Here is a 13,787-nt window from a genome sequence, read left to right on the forward strand (position 1 = left end):
TTTTATGTAATTATATTATTAAAAAATTAATTATTTAATTTATATTACATGTAATAATTAAAAGATGATTATTTATTTTAATAAATTTTTGCATTTGATGCGCGATAAATAATTAATTTTTTTAATAAATGATTACATGATATAATTTTAATAAAAATTATTTATTGATGTGAAATAATTATTTTTTATAATTTATTTTCATGGAAAAGGGTAGAAAAATAGCGCGCTTTATTGAAAAAAACTCCCTTTGTCTTTTTTTTTTGTTCATTTTTTTGAATGTCTCAAAATTAATTTTTTTATATTTAAAATTCTTACTTTTTTATATTTTAAAATTATTTTATGATTTTTTTTTACTTTTTGACATTAAAAATGAAACTTTAATTATATAAAAAAAATTTAATTTTAATATTAAATATATTAAAGTGAAAATTTTTTTTAAAAAATTATGTGAAAGACAATACACGACAGATATTTTGAAACGAAAAAAAATAATAGAATGAAATCATATTACAAATAAGCTTTTATAAAAAAATAATAAAAAACTTCCTGCACTTTCCTCCTAATCAACTTATATAGGCACCAATGACATGATATGAACTAATTCATTCATTAATATTCAAATGCAAAACTTAAGTGAGTTTAAACTCGAGGTTTAGATTTAATCCAATAAATTTATTGCAAATACCTTTAAAAAATGATATTTAACAAATTTAAAATTCATTTGTAATCTCTTTATTAATCACTAAATTATGATATCTCTTGTATAATTATAAAAAAAAAAAAAAAGAAACTTGAGTGAGTTCATATCAAGGGGGATTCGAAGTAAACAGCCACGAGATTAGATCATGAACCTAGCACTACTCAAGTACTCATCGCAATGCTAATGAAAAAGAAAATATACTCGTAATTTCTTAATTTGTAGAGTTCCATTAATTTATAATGAGTCTAATACATCAATTTCCTTTTGCTACCCAATAATGTTTACACTTTATACTATGTCAAAACATGAGTTTAATAAGTCTAATGGGGAAAAGACAATCCAGGCCTTCAACAGTCAGACAATCTGAAGAAGAATGGAGGCTTTTGATATGTGCAATTTCTGAGACCAAAAAAATAATTTACAAAAATCAGCTGTAAGAAACAAGTTCTCACCTGTCTAACAGTCTCCATGCCATTACTTGATCATCATCACTGATTATCTAATCAAAGAGACCATCATCGTGCCAAATATCAACTAGAAAATCTACCATCTCCTGCATAACATAACATGGATCAAGTAAACAGACATAAGAAGTTTCCAAAACGGTAAGAGTTATTACTGTTTCTTGTCATGTTATTTGTTTGTGATGCTATTCATGTGGCTGCAGTAATTCATTTGAACCAAGGAAATGGCATCTATCATTTCTTTTTTCTTTTTCTTTTTTTTTTGCATATATAAGCAACTACAACCTAACATGATTCCTTTTTTTGGCCTTTCATACAACCGATTCCAGAGTTATGGGATGTAAGGCATAGTTTGTTGTTGTTATTGTATAAGCAACTACAAGGAGGGACGGTTTCAAATCTTATGTTCTTTTTTATACAAAGGAGGTTGTGGTTCAGGGAAAAGGGTTGCAGGAACTGCGATTTGAATCCTAGACCAACTGGATACGAGATCACATGAACCACCTAAGATAAGCTCCGGATTCTTCAAATCTTAAACGTTACTCCTAAAGAAAGATAACCACTACACCAAGGTTGAGTTGTTGGACCATGTCCATTTTATAATACTATAACACAGTCGAACGACCCTCCTCGGCATTCAAAAGTATGATAGACAGTTAGGATCTATTAATTTAATCTTTCATGTTAATTCTACGAAAACCTATCTATTCCTGATGCGCAGTTTGGCAATATACTTACTGGCAAAGGAATCGTCTCAGAAAATGGGTCATTAGTTAAGAGAAGCTCCTCATATGTTGTGGACCAGCTGCAACAAAAAGTTTTTGCAGATGTTAACCACATTGTATTTGGGCAACTATAAGACAAGGTAAAAAGGTAAAATCTATATATCAAACAATTAATATCATATACCACACGAACAAATCAATCAGGAAGAGATATTCTTTATTTATTCATAAGATGTGTTATAAATTATATCATATTTATTCTATTTAAACCTACAAGTATATTGGAGTTTGAGAATCTATATCAATTAACATCAACAACACTGCTTTTTGGAGGAAACTATATCCGTCCAAGCAGTCACCTTATGATAAATATGGAACACAGCAATGAATGTGTGCCACCATACAAGTCATCTCACATAAAATGTCAGCAAGGTCTCCAGAAAACTTTCCTTTAGCATTGAACAATCATCTAAAAGAAACATTAAAATCATTGATTTTTTCAACAAAGTGATGTAGCAGTTAGGCAAACCCCCATTTCCCCCAACTACTGAAGCTAAGCCAAAATAGCTACTTCAGCTCACTATTTTATGGTTGAGTGGTTAGGGGTTCCTAGGTTTCGCCCAATACATCCCCTACCCAGACCATTCCAAACATGCTTATCTATGCCAGGCCTAGCAAATCATGAAAAATTACCTTCCACAGCCTCCCAGTGGATTTGAACTCAAGACAATTAAGAGAGGAGCAAACTCTTTTACCACTTGAGCCAACATCCGTTGGTAGCTCACATTCCTAATTGCATATCGTGAAGAGAAAAAATCTGGCCAGCCAAATGTTCATACCCCTTCTTTGTACCAACATTTTAGTTCTCCCTAACCATTTTCCATAAAAATTGCAAGCATTTTCCATTAAATGCAAATTTATTACATTTTTCATTAAATGCAAATGTACCAACATTTCTTGTTAAAGAAGGGCTACAATATGGAAATTGTAAATATCTAGAGGCAATAATGATGCAATTCCAACTAGGGATTTTCCAAATGCAAATATGGTCTCTATCTCCCCCACCCAAAATAGTATGCAGTTGAGCAGTCATTGCATAGAAAGGAAGAAGATTGGGAGAACTGGTATACCTTATAACTGGATCCTTACTGATCTTTTGTGAATGTTGAGATTTATCCCCCACCCACCTTCTTCTGTTCTCATGCCAAGCAATTGCAGCTACATAATGGATTCAATTAGATTATGACTTCATGTTCAAAATATAAAAATATAACTATAGACTCCACTGAAAAAAAAAAAAAAAAAAGACTGAACTAAAAAATACACCATGAGAAAACCACATCAAGCTTGAAAAGAAAAACCTTTAACACATTTATTGTTTACATCAGTCTCATTTTTATTTCTAAAAAGAATACTTCTATTTAATTTTTCTTTAGATATGTTTTTGTATTCAAACACATTTATTATTTATTTGCTTCCATAAGCAAAAAGCAAGTAGCAAAAAGTACTAATCAAACAGAGCCACAATATGTAAAAGCGCCTCAGTTGTAATCTTGCATTTCCTTTTAAATGCTGCCATTAGAAGGCCAGTACCTAAGTGTTTGGAGACAGAGAGAGCAATGGCTAATAAGCGATGTGCTCTGCAGAGGTAATAAAATAGAGATAGGGCAGGATCCATAGTGTCATATGAGGAACTGTCTCTCCAATTTCATGAAAATCTAGGGATTGACACTATTTTTGAAATGATATAGTTATAATCAGATAATGTCAGACAGCAAATCCTAAAAACAAATTTGCACATCTATGTTGTCTTTTCCCACAACTCACATCTAACTGGCAAACCCATAATTACAGGATAGTACATCAAGAGAACGAGTTCTGAAGAAATTGTAAGTAGAAATGACAAATGATGTAAACAATCTTTTGCAAATCAAATATAGAAGAAGATATAATTAGAATAGCTAAAATGACAAAAAAAAATAGGTTGATAGAATTTGCTTCCAATGAAATTAGAGGGAAATGACTAGGAAACCATATCTAAGCAGAAATATCTGCCATTGTAAAACATCTTACATGAAAACATGAAAACCATGCATCTTACCTTAAAGCTAAAATGGCAGGCATGGTGACATGATAATCTTTGTCGCAGATATTACTAAAATGAAATTTCTTAAGGTGATTGCAAAAAATGGAAAAATACCTATAATGAAATGCTATTTTGACAAAGCAAGGAACTTACCATGATTTACAAATACAGAAGTGCTTGCATCTTTTTCTGCAGGCTTTTTCCCTCTATCAGAAGATTTTGGGCACTCTGACTGTTGTTTTTTATTCAAACGGGAATTTCCAGCATTGACCTCCATCATATCCAAAACAAATGACCATTCCCTTTGGTAATAATGACAGTACTTGTCAACCAGTGTTCCTTTTAAGTTCCCTTGATAAATTTATCCACAAAAACTGGAGGGCTTCAAGACCACTGCCATGCAGAAACAAGATCTTTTATACAATAAAAATCAACAAGAAAGAAAAAGAAGAAATTTTCTGCATATATATAGACTATTTACAGCATATGAATCCATGAATTGAGCATGGTAATATCATATGCTATAGAATACATAACCGTGTATTGCAACATGATAATGTTAAATTTACATAAATCAACTTTTACATCACATATATCACCTTAGCACATATTTTTTACCTTTATTGTAATTTTCCTGATAACTAAGGAATCTAACCATCTTAGAACATTCACAAATACATATACAATATTAACAATAAAAGCTCAGTTCTAAATCACCAACTATCTTTTTCCCCCAGTACTTATTTGTTTCAATCCAACATACTCAGATTATGCTTATATACACAAAGCATGAAAGTTGTGTTTCAGGAGCAAGAGTGCAAGAAACCAAAAATCCTATTGGTGTGGAACTCCTCAAAGGACATTTATGCCTGTTAAGTACAATGTGGAATTCAAGAACCCAAGGTTACTCATAAGAGAAAGTCTAGCCTGTCTCCATAGATAGCGTATCCATTAAAATGAATAAACATCTTGCTGATTTACACACACATGCGCGCGCGCACACACACACAAAAGAAAAAAAAAAAAGAACTACGAAATCTAAACAACCCTCTAATTTCAGAAAAACAGAAAGAAACAATTTTGCCATATCTTTCAGCATTGGTACCATAGAGAGAAGTTTAATGCTTAACCCTTCTATGACATAGTAAAGATCACCTCAATCAATAGAAACCAATATATCAATTTCTTGCCATGAAAAAAATCAGTCCCATATAATCCATTAAGTTCTTGGTCCAAAGAGTTCAACAAAAACACCACTGAATTCCTCCATGAAGTGTCATTCAAAATCTAAAATTGTTCAGAAATCAAATTGAAGAGAAGGCAAAAACCCAGAGAATCTTCACTTTTTTAAGACATTAGATGGTACATTTTAATAACGTTGACTACAAATTAGTACTAAAAAAATACATTCCAAAATTCCTTGCTTTCAACTTAAGAATCAGCAACAATAACAACACGTGTTCTAACAAGAACATAAAGAAAACAAATCAAACAAATCATATAGACAAAAATTCATTAAAAAAAAAACCAAAAACCCATACTTAGTTTACAAAAATTAACAATGCATTTGGCCATGAAAAAGCAAAACAAAAGAAACCCATTTCAGAATCAACCAATCCAAATAATAAAACAACAAAAAATTAAAAAAAAACCCAATAAAGAAGAAAATAAAAAAAAACCATACCTTCGGAGAGAAAACAAAAATTGCAAAGGTGGGATTTTGGAGATGGTTTATGGGGAGAAGTTTAAAAGGACATTAAATTTAAAAAAAGAAGGAAATTATGTTTTTTTAATGTTTTCTTGTTTTGTTCGGTTACCTTTTTGTTTTGCTGTTCTTAGGTTCGGTTTGTTTTTTTTTTTCTCCTGTTCTGTTTCTCGTTTTCCACATGAAATTGTGTGTCTTCGTCTATGCTGACGTGGATGTGATTCGGAATTTTGACATGTGGAAGTTTGGAATGGATAAACTTCTATGCTAAGTGAAGTTAAATAATTGGAGCCATTTAATTGGTCTCCTATAAGGGCAAATTACAGACCGATGTTAACGTGGGCCAATTATGACCATGAACCTAATGGCTCAACATTATCCTAGTTTAGTGTATCGTTCAAGATAATTTCCCATAGGTGTAATGCCATTTTACTTTTCATCTTTTCATTTTCTCTTTTGACTTTGTGTTTGATAAATCATTAAAATTAAAATTATTATTATTTTAATACGTTTAAAAAATTATTTAATTAAAGATTTCAATAAAAAATGTTTAAAATATTAAATAACTTTTAGCTACGTAATCTAATGTCAATTTTATTTAAGAAAAAAAATCTAGCTAATTGCATTAGTTTTATAATTTTTAAATTTTTTATCAATTAAAAATAATTATAAAATTATATCTTATTTTTGCAAAAATATTAATAAAAATTTTTGTTAATATTTAATTTTCAATTGCATATCAAACAACCCTTATATTATAAATTTAGTATTTAAAATTTTCAAAACAAAAATTCAGTATTTAATTTTTAGTGTTAAATTTATTCAGTGTATTAATAGCATTTCAATCTTAAATTAATATAAAAATCTTAAATACCACATATGATGATAAAAAAATAATATAAAAATATAAAAATAATAATATTTATAAAATTTTAATAAAATAATATAAGTTAGAGAAAAATTAAAAATTTATTTTATATTTATGAATACTAATTATGACACGATTAAATAATTAGGAAAATTTTTTGCCAAAGTAATTACAAAAATTTAAGAAATATTATTATATTACATTAGGGTTTTGTTGGGGATGGAAAAGAAACAGAACACAAATTTGAGGTTTGAACAACCAACAGTTATCATTACAGCGAGAGCAGAGCTCCATCACCTATAAGAACATTTGAGTGAGACATGGACACTTCGGATACCTCTGACACGAAAATCGTTGCATCACCGCCGCCTTTGCAGGAACCAGAACCCAAAAAGCTCAAAATGTCTACGACCGCCACATCTGACGACGAAGAAGAAGCCGCTGCCACCACTGGGACCAAAAAACTGAGATACAAACGCCGCAAAATTGCCATATTCTTTGCCTACTGCGGCGTCGGATATCAAGGCATGCAAAAAAACCCAGGAGCCAAAACCATTGAAGGCGACCTCGAAGAAGCACTATTCCACTCTGGCGCCGTTCCCGAGCAAGACCGCGGCAATTCAAAACGCTATGACTGGGCTCGCTCGGCCCGAACCGATAAGGGCGTAAGCGCTGTCGGCCAGGTCGTTTCTGGACGGTTCTACATCGACCCACCTGGCCTCGTGGAGCGCCTTAATCAGATACTTCCGGCCCAGATTCGGATATTCGGTTATAAGCGTGTGACGGCATCGTTTAATGCAAAGAAGTTTTGTGATCGACGGCGGTACGTTTATCTTATTCCTGTTTTTGCTCTTGATCCAAGTTGTCATAGGGATAGGGAAAGTGTTTTGGCTAGTTTAGGGTCCGATAATGAGCTTGTTAAGTGCTTGGAGTGTTCTGAAAGAGGCCGTAAAGTCGTAGGTGTTATGGGCAAACGTAGTAGTTTCGAACCCATTTCGACGATTGTTCAGTCTGACATTTATTCGAACAATGGAGATACAGGAAATGCAATTAAGGAAGATATCCAGAAATCTGAACTTAAGCTGGCTACTGATGGTTCTGTCCAAAATGAGTTTACTGATATGGAGAATACTGCAATTAAGGAAGATAACCTGACATCTGAACTTAAGGAGGCTACTGATGGTGCTGTCCAAAATGAGGTTACTGAAATGCAGGATACTGGGGTTGAGCAAGATAAAGTTAATTTAGATAAGAAACCCATGGAGGAAAGAAGGTTTTGTTATGGTGAGGAAGAGAAGGAGAGGTTCAATAGAATATTGAAGCATTATGTTGGGTCTCACAACTTCCATAATTTTACTACAAGAACAAAAGCTGAAGATCCTGCTGCACGCCGCTATATCGTTTCATTTCACGCAAACACAGTTGTCACTGTTGAGGGCATTGATTTTGTCAAGTGTGAGGTTGTAGGTCAGAGCTTCATGCTTCATCAGATTCGTAAGATGATTGGAATGGCTGTTGCGGTTATGAGGGATTTTGCTCCTGAGTCACTGATTGAAACTGCATTGCGAAAGTAAGTAGTTCTCTTTCTTCTTAATTGCATTGGTGTTCTAAATGAATTCTTGTTTTTGGCGTAATATATATTTCAATGAATTTCAGGGATGTAAACATTAATGTACCTACAGCACCTGAGGTTGGTTTGTACTTGGATGAGTGCCTCTTTGCATCATACAACCAAAAATGGAAAGATAGTCACGAAGAGTTGTCTATGAAAGCATATGAAGAAGAGGCGGAGAAATTCAAAATGAAGTTTATATACTCTCATATTGCCTCAACAGAACGTGAGGAAGGAGTTGTGGCCTTATGGTTGCATTCTCTAAACCACAGAAACTATCCTGATTTACAGGTCTGCAGCAGAGACACAATAGAAGGGAAGAGTCCTAAGGTGGATGATAATGCAGACACCATTGAAGAGAAGAGTAATGCGGTGGAGAAAAATGGAGACACTGCCGAGACACAAAGTGCCAAAGAGTAGAATATGACTGAATGAGTAGTCTCATTGTCAAACTATCTACTTTGCATAGTAAATTAATATTTAGCAAGTTATAGTGTGGATGATCTTTCTATTTCATTTGGAACTCTTTGCCTTCTTTTTTTCTACTAACTTTTAGCAAGATGGGGTTGAAGTTTGGAACTCTTCTGGTGCTACTTAAAGGATGCTCATGTTTGGAAGGAAATTTCATAGATTCATTTTGTTTCATTACCACATTCATCAACATGCCTTGATCACTTGAATGACTATTCTGGACAGGTTGCCAACCAAGAGCAAACTTAGTTCCTGGGGACAAGCATTTGGATTTTGTTGACTGCCTGTTATGTAATCAAGCTGTGGAAGCAAATGACCGTATTTTCTTCACTTGTGGTTATTCAAAGCAGCTGCTTGACAAAATTCTTCATGCTTGTGGCATTTATAGGAGAACTGATCACTGGCATTCTGAATTGTGGTGAGCTAAGGATAAACTCGAAGGAAAAACACTTATTTCTGTCATCCTTCACCTTGTTATATTTACCACTTACGGACGGAGAGAAATAGCAGGCTTTATGGATAGAAGGCAAACTCAATTTCGTTTTTTTGTTCTGGCGTTAACACGGTAAGATCTCAGCTTCATGAGCTCATAAATATTGCTGGTGATTCTACTATGCCCAGGTTTTAAGTGACTATGATGGCATAGTTTGTTGCTTCTGTTTGCAGTCTGGTTTTTCTTTCTAGCAGCTTTACTGCATTTTTTCTTTTTGGCCTGAGCTTTGTAGCTTTTTTGGATAATAAATTTTTTTTTTTGGATAAGTTGTAATTTTATTATCCAAAAAGCAGTAGAACACTGGTACCAGATGACTGTAGATACAGTGCTAGACCCTGCACTCAAGGATTACATTACAATTATATCCCTGCTGAGTTCCAATCTCTCAATTAACTCTTTATTGATATGATCAAAAACAATATTTTTTATTCCTAGCAGTCAGTAATTTGACCACTTTATTTGCCGCGGAATTGGCTCATTTGTGTGTTTTTTTTTCATGTAAAATGCCTCTTATTTCGTTACTTCCAGATCAAGTATATGTATGCCTACCGTGCTAGCCTCAACATTTAGATATTAGAGCATATCCTATAATCTTGATAACAGCCCACTTTAGTCCTCTTCCCACAATACAACCTCTCTGCGTAGATTACATAGCTGCAAGACTTGCTCCCACAGTCTTGGGAGTATCTGCAGCTGAAGAAAATATGATTCCTGTTCTTCTCCTCTCGCCTGCACAAAGCACAATACACATTCCCCTTCAGCTGCCATCCCCCATGCAATCAGTCTGTCTTTGATAGAAAGCCTCTTTAGGATGGCCATCCACGCAACAATAGGATGCTTAGGAATGTGAAACTTGCACCATCAAAGCCTGTGCCAGGTATCTTTACCTGTTTCACCCTTAGTTCCTCCCATACATTCGCAGCTGAGTAATCAGTACGTCCATTGTTCCACACCATTCCATCGTCTTTTTGTTCCAAGAACCTGGAAGCGAAGCCCCTCATTTGCGGTAATTTTCTCAAGCATCAGCTACTGCTTGGATCGATTGGTACCTCCCATATCTGCATTTTTCAAGCAGATATCTTTGTGCAATCCACAAGGAGCCTGCTTGAGTAAAGATGGTCCATAAGCGCCTGAGTACACAAGCTTTGTTCGAAGTTAAGAGATCCTTCAATCCAAGTCCAGCTTCTGACTTAGGCCGCTAGCCTACATATAACTTGCCACCTAACTCTTGCTCTTTTAGCTGAATTCAACTGGCTCTTCCAAAAGAAGCTCAAACATTGCTGGATGACTTTTTTTAATCACCTTTTGAGGAAGAACAAAATGTCTACAACGTCTATAATTTTGAATACTGAAAATGACAGATTGTATAAGCTGTAAGTCTGCTTGCATATGTCAGGTGCCTTGCTGTCCAATTATGTATCCTTGCTGTGATTTTCTTAATCAGTGGGGGTCAATCTTTCATGGTAATCCTGCGCGTGACTAGTGACACCCCAATCCTGTCTCCTTTAGAAGCTTATGCAGTTCCCCTCTTTGAATCTGTGTACAACATTTAACTATTCGCGCAATTGAGTTGAAGCCCAGATAATAAATAGAATGGCTGCAATATCTCCTGAATACTATAACGGAGTCCAACTTCCCCTTTGTGAATCATCACCATAACATAAATGTCTAACCTGTAAACATAAATGGATAACAAAATTCTTACAAAAAGAAGTGACTTTTACTTTGAGCGTTGACCCTGCAAAGATCTGTTATTTGGACGTGAATGTTTAGACCAAGGCTTGATTTGGATGCGTGGTGGGAGGATTGCTACCCGTGCTGGGAGTTGAATTTTATGACTGCATCCAAAGGGCCTTGAGAACTTTTTAATTGGTCTACCATCTATCCCACAAGAGACGAAGGTGTTTATCGTGGATTAGACATATGTAATTAGCTCCAGTTGGTTGAAGATCAGGCCTTTACTTAAATAAAGCCGAGCTAATTAGCTCTAGCTAATTCAAGGCCAAAACTCAACCTAGCAACGCCAACACAACATTACACTACATGGTCGGATCTAATGTCTTTCTTTTGTACAAAGCTAAATAGAGATGCTAGAAAGTCTCTTAATTCAATTAAATTCGAGAAACATCATATGATAACGACATCATACGAAAGTAATATTAAAAAAAAAGAAAATAAATAATTAAAAATTTTAATATAAATTATATATAAATTTGATAAAAATTAAAAAATATATATTTTCTATTTGGTGTATTGAGAAAAATTGTAACATAATAATTTTGTATTCTATATTTATTAGACATGAAATAAATAAGTATGAATACAAAAATTATAAGATTTAAATTCAGCTATTAAAGTTAGGAAATAAACATTATTCTAAAACAAATACCATAAAATAGTGTCTGATGAGAGTAGATGTCCTGTCTGGTCGACAATGGCGGATCGTTAGCATAGCTTGGGGGCCAAGGCCCCCCAAACATTTTGCACACCCTATACCATATATATTACAATTATTTCATTTAAATTAAGTTGGTTCACATTAAAATTGTTATTTGTTAATGTAATTTTTAATTTAATTATATACATTATAATTTAAAAAATAAAATCATATTATAATTTATTTATTTATTTATTGTACCCATTATCCACTAATTCTTAAAAATAATATATTTGTTACAAATATTAAGTCACACTAATATACACTTAAACAAAAAAAAAAATTAGTTTTTTAAACAAGATTTCAAATATTCAATGAAGTATCAAAAGTATATTATTTTTCTTTTTAATTGAACACTTATCTTCTCACATCTTTTGTGATCGTTTTTAATTTTTTTTATTTGATAAATTTTGAAATGAATTATTTTAAATTTTTAGATTCTTTATTTTTTAAAAATATCCATATTCAATACATATACAATAAAAGTGAGTATAAAAGTTAAACAATTCAAATATATTTATGTCGAGGATATACACAAATCTAACACTCACTCTGAATTCAACCAACATAATAAATAAAAAAAAATATATAATTTGATTATTTTAAAATTAAATGTCAATATCCATCACTGTTGATCGAATGTTAAAAAAATAACATATTCTAAAACAAATAAAAAGGAGCTGTTTAATCTTATATTTTCCAAATGTCATTATTTTGAACTCCTGGTTTGATTCAAACTTGACATAATGCAAAGTTGATGAGAAATGGCAAAATTCATTGAACTGGTGGAGAGAAGCTAGACCCACCAACTAAACCTAAAGGACATAGATTAGCCAGCCCTTTCATGTTTCCTAAACAACATAAATTGATGTTATCCTACACCATGTTCCTTTTAAATTTATCTAGCAGTCGTTTTTATGCCATGTCCAAGTGTCACTATTCGCGCTTTGGTCCAGGCTTAGGAGTTTTCTGCGAGTCAAGTGAGAATTCTAGCTATAGCAGGATTGATTCAGGCAGCTAAAAAGACTAGGCCCTGAGGCGCGTATTAGAGGTTCAGGACGCAGGTTGATGGCCCACGACATGCGTGCAAGTAGTGAGGACGACTCTAGTGGCCTAAGCGAGGTGATCAGCTTTGGGAACTTCTAGCAAGCCTAATGCTCAACATCAATCTGGAAGAATCTGGGAAGATCGGGCTGCTGAATCAAATCCCTTAGAATCAAGGATTCAACTTTAAAATTAGGGATTCGTTGTAATCTTGGGAGTTAATGTAATGTTCGTGTAATCTCTTGTCTCTAGGATAAAATTAGTTTAATCTCATCCATTGATATAAGAGGATCATTAGGAAAAATAAAAGACCATTGAATGTTACTACAAATACAAACTAGACTCACCGTTAGCATTTCCAATTAATGAATAAACTAATACTTTATTTGAATATTTTTCTTGTACAACACACAAAAGAGACGAAAGTAAATAAAAAAAACTCAAACAATACAACATCATCGGCTCCAAAATTCCCAAAAACCATCTTTCTAGTTGATTTCAAGATTATTAATTTATTATTTTATCTTTCAATTAATCAACATCTCCCTATGTTTCCAGAATCACAATCACCTAATTTAACCATACAAAACCTTGGAAATCGGCTTTTTTTGTTAATCATAGACACAAGAAAAACATACTCAAGTAAATCCAAGACCACTAGCTTTGAAGAACAACAAAAAAGGGTGGGTTAAAAGACATGTAAAAGAGAGCTCATGGTTGCTGGAGGATGGATTAAGGTGCTTGGGTCGATTCTCAAGATGGTGACTTTTGGTGGTGCCGCCCAGGACCCAACTAAGGATTAGCAGGAAGGTCTTGTTATGGTCTCCGATCTCGTACAAATCGATCAACGATTGAACCTTGATTTGTTGGCGTGTTTCTGTTTTGGGGGCGTGGATCTTGAGGGGATTAACAGCAGAAAAGCGGTAGGAGAAAGAGAAAAAGGAAAGGAACAAGACTGAGATAGGCAAAACTCAGAAGAAGACGAGAGAGGCAGAGCACTTTTTATTTTGGTCTTTTGAGGGCGTGGGTCTTAGGGAATTAGAAGAAGACAAACCTAATATAAAGTTTTTCGGGTAAAATTTATAAAATTTTTTTTAAAAGAATATTTAATAAAAATTTAAATGGATAAGTTGATAGAATTTAATATAAAAATTAATAATATGTAAGAATATTATTAAAATA

General features: G+C 33.3%; 2 protein-coding genes across 4 annotated transcripts; one reads left to right on the top strand and one right to left on the bottom strand.

Annotated features, from left to right (window-relative positions):
• Positions 1–898: 898 nt before the first annotated feature.
• LOC111297947 (uncharacterized) lies at positions 899–5,848 on the bottom strand. 2 transcript variants are annotated; one of them, XM_089740890.1, is made up of 6 exons: positions 5,660–5,848; positions 4,129–4,368; positions 3,020–3,107; positions 1,903–1,969; positions 1,153–1,253; positions 899–1,063 (listed from the first exon to the last, which is right to left on the bottom strand). In XM_089740890.1, the coding sequence occupies exons 2-5, from the start codon at positions 4,253–4,255 to the stop codon at positions 1,200–1,202; spliced, it is 336 nt and encodes a 111-aa protein (XP_089597016.1). In that variant the 5' UTR covers positions 4,256–4,368; positions 5,660–5,848; the 3' UTR covers positions 899–1,063; positions 1,153–1,199. The 2 variants fall into 2 exon arrangements, with proteins under 2 accessions (XP_089597016.1, XP_022748296.1); XM_022892561.2 differs by having other exon boundaries at positions 899–1,253; positions 5,660–5,847.
• A 921-nt stretch (positions 5,849–6,769) lies between these two features.
• LOC111296239 (uncharacterized) lies at positions 6,770–9,553 on the top strand. 2 transcript variants are annotated; one of them, XM_022890435.2, is made up of 3 exons: positions 6,770–8,118; positions 8,205–8,595; positions 8,857–9,553. In XM_022890435.2, the coding sequence occupies exons 1-2, from the start codon at positions 6,869–6,871 to the stop codon at positions 8,578–8,580; spliced, it is 1,626 nt and encodes a 541-aa protein (XP_022746170.2). In that variant the 5' UTR covers positions 6,770–6,868; the 3' UTR covers positions 8,581–8,595; positions 8,857–9,553. The 2 variants fall into 2 exon arrangements, with proteins under 2 accessions (XP_022746170.2, XP_022746169.2); XM_022890434.2 differs by having other exon boundaries at positions 8,205–9,553.
• Positions 9,554–13,787: the final 4,234 nt, after the last annotated feature.

The sequence above is a fragment of the Durio zibethinus genome, chromosome 12 (genome assembly GCF_047325235.1).
Source record: "Durio zibethinus cultivar Kanyao isolate XHJ-2024 chromosome 12, ASM4732523v1, whole genome shotgun sequence".
Taxonomy (NCBI): Eukaryota; Viridiplantae; Streptophyta; class Magnoliopsida; order Malvales; family Malvaceae; genus Durio; species Durio zibethinus.